The sequence below is a fragment of the Helobdella robusta genome (assembly GCF_000326865.2).
Source record: "Helobdella robusta unplaced genomic scaffold HELROscaffold_61, whole genome shotgun sequence".
In the NCBI taxonomy this organism is placed as follows: Eukaryota; Metazoa; Annelida; class Clitellata; order Rhynchobdellida; family Glossiphoniidae; genus Helobdella; species Helobdella robusta.
Window position 1 is genome coordinate 671,802 of NW_008705338.1, and position 8,571 is coordinate 680,372.

The window sequence follows — 8,571 nt, forward strand, 5'->3', positions numbered from 1 at the left end:
ACCGTCATCGCGTCGTTGGATGTATTATGTGATACCTAATACTTGATCTATACATCGATATGTATCTTGCATGTACATATATGTATTTATATTTAACTATGTATCCGTAGGTCTGATGTGGAAACTCGTATCACACATATTCAACCGCAATAGTTGTATTCACAACGCATACACAGCAATATTATATATCTGGCGCACATGTCATTCGTAATTAGTTTTCACTAACGTTTCTCAACCATGTTAAAACTTTTATAAAATTTCTATATTTTAATTATTTTACTAAACATTTTATTTAAATTACATTATTTTATTTATATAATCTACATAAACTTTAGTTATTATGATATTTACAACAAGGTTAATTTATTTCACAATTTAATACATATTTTATTTTCTATATTTTCACATTTTACATTAGGCATTTACTTTAATTAAATTATATGTTTAAACAATATTTAGGCTCTGAAGATGGCATTACGCCGAAACAGCGCTGTTAGCTTTATTCCAGTTTTAGATAAATATGAACTCAAACAATACCGCCTCGTTGAATGTCTTATAAAGAAGTTAATTAATGCAAAATGGGCAAACAATTTCAATGAAATTTGCATTTCTGAAAACCTCGTTCCTAAATATATATATATATATATATATATATATTACCTGTTTGCCTCCATGTATATCATCATTGCTGTTATTATTTTTGTCGTTGTTCTTTTTGATGTTATTGTTGCTTTTGTTAATGTAGTTATTGTTGCTAATCTGCTGTCATTCATTTATCCATCCGTCCGTCCTTTCATTCATACATACATTCATTCATTCATACATTCATTCATTCATTCATACATTCATTCATTCATTCATTTATTCATATTGATTTTTAATTCAATGATAGACTAATTTTGTTTATCCATTTATAAATTTTTTTTTAAACCCATTGAATCGTGTTTTATTAACTTCCTATTTTTTGTTCATTCATTCGTTCATCCATTCATTCATTCATTCATTCATTCATTCATTCATTCATTCATTCATTCATTCATTCATTCATTTATTTATTATAAAGTTCTACACCTTATTGTTCCCACACTTGGTTGTGTTTATAATTCAACATTCTTTATTGATTATTACACACGTTTGTTTGTGTGTGTGGTGTGTGTGTGTGTGTGTGAGTGAGGTGTATGTTTGTGTGTGAATATATTAGTATGCTTGTGCGTTCTTGTGTGTGTGTGAGTGAGTGAATGATTTGTATATTTATTTATGTGTGATTTTGTAGATGTTATTGTGTTTGCATGCTTTCATTTTTTTTCAATCATAAATGAAAAACATGTTAAATCAGCCATCCACGAAGCGCAAAATCTTCAATTACCTAGCGATAGATTAATTATTCATCGATTAATTAATCGTTAATTAATTAATTAGTTATCACTCAATCACAGTCCTCATGAATATTGATTAGGGGATGTGATCCTAGCGATAAACAACGAGAACATTGAGAATCTGCAGCACGATCAGCTGGTCCATCTTGTACAACATGCCAGCAATCCTCTCAGGTCAGTTCGTGTGTGTTTGTGTGTGTCTGTGTTTTTCTGTGTGTGCGTGTGTCTGTCTGTCTGTGTGTGTGTGCGTGTTTCTGTCTGTATGTATGCGATGTAATAGTAATGACGAGATGGTGAAGAAGATGATGATGGTTATAAAAAGTAATATTATACGGAGGATTGTTATGGTGATGATGACTCATGGATGATGACGACGACGACGATGACGATGATAATTTAACTGCCTATTGTTCTGTGATGTCTGAAATTATTCACACTTCTTGATTCACACTTCTTGATCAATGCTTCACATGAAACTATTAATAATTTGAATGCACATTCCGGTAAATAATTCTGGAATGTGAATTAAGGAAGTTATATTTTCATCTGGATATTCCACATTAAAAGTAATTATTGTTGTTTTTATTAACAATGAAATAATCAATCACATATGGAGAGAGAGAGAAAGAGAGAGAGAGAGAGAAAGAAAGAGAGAGAAGAGACATTGTTTTTTTTAATGTTAATTGAATTGGGTATACATATACATGTTCATGTACAGTACACATACTCATGTGGCAGACACAACATCCAAATGTGTGTGTGTGGCTTGTATGCGTGCGTGCTAGCGTGTGTTTGTGTAAAGTGTGACAAAGTGAAAAACGTTAAATTTGTTTTAAGTATTGCTGTGCCTGTTGATCTTTTTATTATTATCATTATCATTATTCAGCTTTCATAATGATGTTTATTATTATTATTATAATTATTATTATTATGTTAATTATTATGATATTATAATGCGATGATGGTATTATTATTATTATTATTATCGCTTTGATGTTTATTATGCTTGCTTATGAAGATAGAGTGAGGAGATAGTTTGATGATGATGATGAAAGGTTGGTTGGTGGGCTTGCCCTGCAGATCATTAAATGCTTTTATATTATTTTTTTTAATCTTTCAATAAATACACATACACATACACACACAGACACACATGCATGCATACATACATACACATACCAATATATACCCAATTACACATATACATACTGTTATAACCGTGCTTACCGAACGCACTAGATTCTAGCGTATTCTAGAATCAGAATGTTCTAGTGACTGGAGCATTCTAGAGTATGCTAGAATCAGACCATCTAGAAGAATCTAGAAACGACGCTTGCGAAGAGTATATAAGCGCACGTCGCAAGAGGATTAGTGAAATTCGTGATTTTGTGATTTTGTGAATAGCGATTCGGTGAATTATTTAAAGCGATATTTGATTTGTTTGTTGACGTTGTCATAGCGATAGATTTTGAACAATTTAAAAGTTAATTGTTGCGTTGTTGGAAATAAACGATTAGTTGATTTCTTCTGTAAATAAAGTTTAATAACTAATAACTGTTTGGAGTATTTTATTCAATCGAAGATTTGAACCCGTCGCATCGTAAATCGGTTACGACAGCGAGTATTATAACAATACATACATTTATACATACATTCATACATATACACACACATACATACATACATACATACATACATACATACATACATACATACATACATACATACATACATACATACATACATACACACACACACACACACACACACACACACACACACAATAGTCGTATGGATATATTAGGTTATTTGTATTATGTTATTATGATTTTATTCATTATTTTTATTTTAATTTAATTTTCCACGTTTGTATTCCATTATTACGATGATTATTCGTTGTTGGTGTTGTCTGGTTGTACTTTCATATTGATTGACAAGTTATCTTATTATGATTATTATTATTTGCTGTTGATGCTATGTTAATGTAACTGATGCCTCTATCAAGATCATCCGATGGCTGTCATGTTTTGTATGGAAATTAATCTGTCATGCATTTAGCTCTATCCGTTTATACTTGGTTTGTCTGTCTGGTTTGTTTGTTTGCTTGCTTGTTTGCCTTGTTTTCATCATATACCAGATCATATACATCATCATTATCATTGTTATCATCATCATCATTAGCATCTTCGTTATCATCATTAGCATCATCGTTCATATCATTGTCATTATTATCATCACCATCATCGTCGTCGTCGTCGTCTTCTTTATCGTCATCTTCCTTAATTGGGTTCACATGATTATTTTTTTGCCGTTTGGAATTCCGACGCCATGCTCATGCTGGTCCTGGCAGCGATGATGATGGTGATGGTGGTGGTAGTGATCCCCGTTTCAACTTGAAAGAGTGAAGATGAAGGAATGAAGAAATGAAAGGATGGATGGGTGGATGGATGGATAAGTGATTAACTGTATGAATGATTAAATGGATAGATGGATGTATGGAAGGGGATTGATTTGATAAAAAAAAGTAAATGAACGAACGATAGGATGGATGAATGTAAAATTTATGGATTGATGAATGGATAGAGTGGTGAATGAATGAACGAGTGAATGATTTGGTGGATTAATTTATATTTAATTGAATTAATATAAATAGATGGATAGATGGATGATTTGATAGAAGAATGATTGATTGAATGAATGAATGAACGAATAAATGAATAACGACAATTATAACACCTTGTATTAATAACGTTATAAAAAACTTTATGCATGCTTACTTAAATACATACATACAAACATTTATACAAACAAACATTCATGCATGCATACATACAAACAAACATACATACATACAAACAAACATACATACATACACACAAACATACATACAAACATTCATATACACATACATACGTACGTTATATCCATATTTTTTTGTTATCATGTACGTATGTGTGTATATATCTATGTATCTATTTATGTAGATAAATGTAATGTACGTACATACAATGTACATTCCAATTACATGTATGTATGCATTATATTGAAAACAACAACAACGCAATAATACAACACGTTTTCTTTACGTGTACTTTGTGTTGTTTTGCTATCATATGCACTGGAATGCATACATTAACACGTAAAACAATCACTCACACACACATGCACGCCAAAAAAATAAATTTTTTACTTGTTATTTTAGTCATTCATTCTGACATTTTAACTCCATGAATATTCCTTCCAAATATCAGCAACACGTTTGAGTTTGTTTGCTTTCTGTCCGTTCGTTCTTTCGCCTGTTCTTTGTTCATCTCCTCTGTCTTTGTAACTTTTCATAACAAGGCCCGACAGCATTTCAAAGTTTTGGCCGATGTGGATTAGGTGGTTGATTATAATCTAGCTCCTCCGTCCATTTAGTAATCGGGTAGAGATGTACAGATGTCTTTCAGTTCAATTTGTTCATAATATTTTATATAGATGATCTTTAGATTGAAAATTTGGATCTATTTTTCACTAAAATTGGAATATTTTGTTTAACAATTGTTCGAAAGAGCTTCCAACCATCGGCGCTTTATTTTTTATTCTTCATGATATTTTCATCCTTACCATAAACGTCATCATGTCGGGACTCATCAGTCCGTGATGTATTTGCGTTGTTGTATGTCGCATTAATGTTGTTGTACTGTACTACACTCAGCATGTAGCCAACTTTTCTGTACACCTATAACAATGACGTCATCTTTGGTGTACATGTAATTGTGTGCATCTTCTTGTCACCGTCTTCAGCTTACGTTTGATGCCTTGCAAGAGATCAAACCAACCATTATATGCAGTTGAAGTTGTCAAGTGCTGGCTGATGATGTTGCTGATGGTGATGATGACGATGGTGATGATGATGGTAACAGTGATGATGATGATGATGATGGTGGTGGTGGTGATGTCAATGGTGGCTGTGTTTGTGGAATGCTAACCATAATTTCAAAAATAAGTTGTGTTGTGTGGATTAAATTTTGCATAAATTTATAATAATAATAATAATTATTATTATTGTTGTTGTTGTTGTGGTTATTATTATTATTATCATTGCATTAGTATCCAGCTGCTTTGAGTTAATGAAGTTACATTATGTAGATAGGTGGCAGTTTTCTCTTCACTGTACTCTCATCTCGTTTCTGAGTTAATGTCGTAATTGTTTTCAGGTGTTTATTTTTATTTGTAATTGTTTGTAATGGTTTATATTTGTTTGTAAGTGTTTTTTAATAATAAGTCCAAAGTCCACCAGGCCAAACAAGTCATTTTCAGGCAGTGTGATTGACATTCAAGAATCAAGAAGAACTTGGCCACGTCGATGAGAAAGTCTTAGTGGTGCACATTGCAATAAACATTCCACAACCAAAACCAATGGAGAGGGGATCATCTCCAGATACTCTGATACCAATGAGAGAGCTTCATCTCTAGATACTCTGATACCCGGCGATATGACGCCATCATCATCCAACTTATCGTAAGATGCATTCCTCATGCCTTGCACGCAAGATTCTGCTTTTGTTGAAGGAGATGTTAAGCAGATTTCTAAATAGAAATGTTAAACAGATTTCTAAACGAAATGATAAACAGATTTTTAAACAGAAAATTGTTGGTAGGGTGAATTGATGGGTGGGTGGGTGGTGGACATGTGAATCTCATTATTTGAAATATTCAATTAAAAAATCAACTGCACTGTTATTGCGCAGCGCTATTATCTGATACTAACACCAACATAGTAATTATGAAATTTTTATTAGCAATTATTCTGCAATTATCTTTAAAAAGGATATCTATGATGATGACGAAGATGATGACATGATGGTGATGGTAATGTTGAAATGATGATGATGATATGATGATGGTGATGATGATGATGGTTAGGATGATGATATGATGATGATGATGTTGATATGATGATGGTGATGTTGAGATGATGATGATTTTATTATAGGAATGATGTTTATGATGATAGCCTAACGGCTTTTGGATTTTCAGTTCATTTGTCAATCAGCTTCTGGTTTATTTATTTGAATAAATCTTTTCCCGTCTGCACGACTTGTAAATGAAACAAATTTCATTTTCTATAAATAAAATAAATATCATTTTAATCATTTCTTTGTTAGATGTTCCTTTCTTAGATTTATTCAAGTTTCAACTTACATGACTGTCTGGATATACTATGATATATATATATAGATATAAAAATGATGATAGATGGGTTATGATTACGATAGATAGGTAAACAGTATTATGACTCTGATGCTATGATATCATTACAAAGATAGTAATAATATTATAGAATTGATAATAAAATCGCTGCCATATATTTTATAAGAGTCAATTTGTATCATATAACTTTTTTTGTGCTTAACTCGTTAAAGTACTTGTGCGATCTCTTGACTTGTGTTATTTATTAGTTGACATCATTTTTAACTTAAGTACCTAAGTATATATTAGAGTGAAGTATTTTTTTTAGTTCAGTGCTGTGTTGCTATGTTTTTAGTTTTAACAAACGATATGAGATATAACTCAGGTGAAAAATCGAACTTTCTAACTGCTTACATTAACTACTAATGTGAAACTTTTGCATTTTGAAATTCATTGTCGTTTCTAAATTTTAATTGGGACGCTTTTTAAAATAATAATTAGGAACAACAGTTATGAACGTATTAAAACCACCACAACGTGCAAAAAAAATATATGTTCAAAATATTTCACTTCTATAAACAAATCTGAGATGTATAATTGGTAAACATTTTGTTGTCGTGGTTGTTGTTGTTGTCGTTGTTGTCGTGGTTGTTGTTGTTGTTGCTGTTTTTAACAAATCTTTTTATAATGACATATTGGAAAACACTTGCAATGTATTTGAAAAGATCAGATTGGCTGTTCATCTCTAAAGGAACATCACATTGCTTATATAAAACTCTATCACATTAATCTTAGAAAATATTTGTCATTGGCTCAAACTTGCTAACTAGATTTAGCAGGAATGTATGATTGAACTTTTTCTATTATAGAGACAACTTACTATGTCATAATATTTGAAGAGAGCTATCTTGCTCAAGTGACTCTGAATGTTTTTAACTGCCTTTCATACTGCAACAGCAATTTTTTTTGACAAATATATTTTTAGTAAAATATTGTTGATAGTCTTGATTCTGTTTAATCTCAAAAAAGTTTCGAGTGAGAATGCTTTGATTGATGGCTCGCAGTACGCTGGCTGATGTGTTTGTTTATTTATATGAATCAGGTAAGAATAACTCGAAGGTCTTGTTAATCTGTGGAGGCTAAAATATTCGGTTCGACTGTACGATTAGTTTTGTAATTGCTTAATTTAATGTAACTTCTTTTTGAAATTAGATTGGTATTCATTTGTTACAATTTCTCTTCAGTTTTTCTTACATATGCGAACAACAAAGACCAAGATGCCGTTGCAATTTTTTGCTTCAACTTAGATAGTTCATAGTCATGAGATGGTATGATGATGGTGGTATATGAATGTTCATTTGCCTCATATGAACGTTTGTATGCAAAATTTTAAAAAAAATGCAAATGAATGAATGTAGAATTTAAAAAAAGTGTTTTTTAAAACTTCTAATAAATTATGATGTTGTTGTTTCTATACATCAATAGCTTCATTGTCCTACTAAAACTTTATCGCCTGCTTGCTTGCTCACTTGCATGCACACACAAACACACGCACACACAATTACACACAATGACTCTCACTTATTTAAAATAACTTGGCAGGTACGTATTTTATTTCTATTTCATCAAATAAAAATTATCGAAGTCACGTATGTACGTACATGTACATCTAACTAGTTTTGTACACACTGTACAGGTAGTCTCAGTAGAGTCATCAGACTAGTCAGTGCTAGATATCTGAGAGCAATTTATGTTCTTCTAGCTGCAACATGCGTTGTTAAATAGGCAAATATCAATCTCCAACTGATATATTATCGTCTACCTGATGTGGAAATGTCTGCTGTTGTCTGAGTTTTTAAATTTTTTTTTCGAGCACTTTTTTAAACATTTAAAGGTCATGCAACCTGTTACCTATCCATCATACACAATTAGTCAACTATCACACGTATTCATGTTGTACGTTGTATGTGCCTGCATAGTTGATGATACCTGGGTGTTTCGTACCAGAGCGAGTACCATT

The 8,571-nt window shown here is 31.7% G+C and overlaps 1 protein-coding gene across 1 annotated transcript in view; it reads left to right on the forward strand.

The window, feature by feature from the left end:
* Positions 1 to 4,467, forward strand: part of HELRODRAFT_193863 (hypothetical protein) — a gene marked incomplete at its 5' end in the record, with an annotated part of 7,916 nt that extends 3,449 nt beyond the window's left edge. Inside the window, 2 exons of the mRNA XM_009029719.1 lie at positions 1,457 to 1,550; positions 3,664 to 4,467. Coding sequence (XP_009027967.1) covers positions 1,457 to 1,550; positions 3,664 to 3,673 — 104 coding nt within the window. The 3' untranslated portion in view covers positions 3,674 to 4,467. The remainder of the gene's footprint in view (positions 1 to 1,456; positions 1,551 to 3,663) is intronic.
* Between the last annotated feature and the right edge of the window lie 4,104 nt (positions 4,468 to 8,571).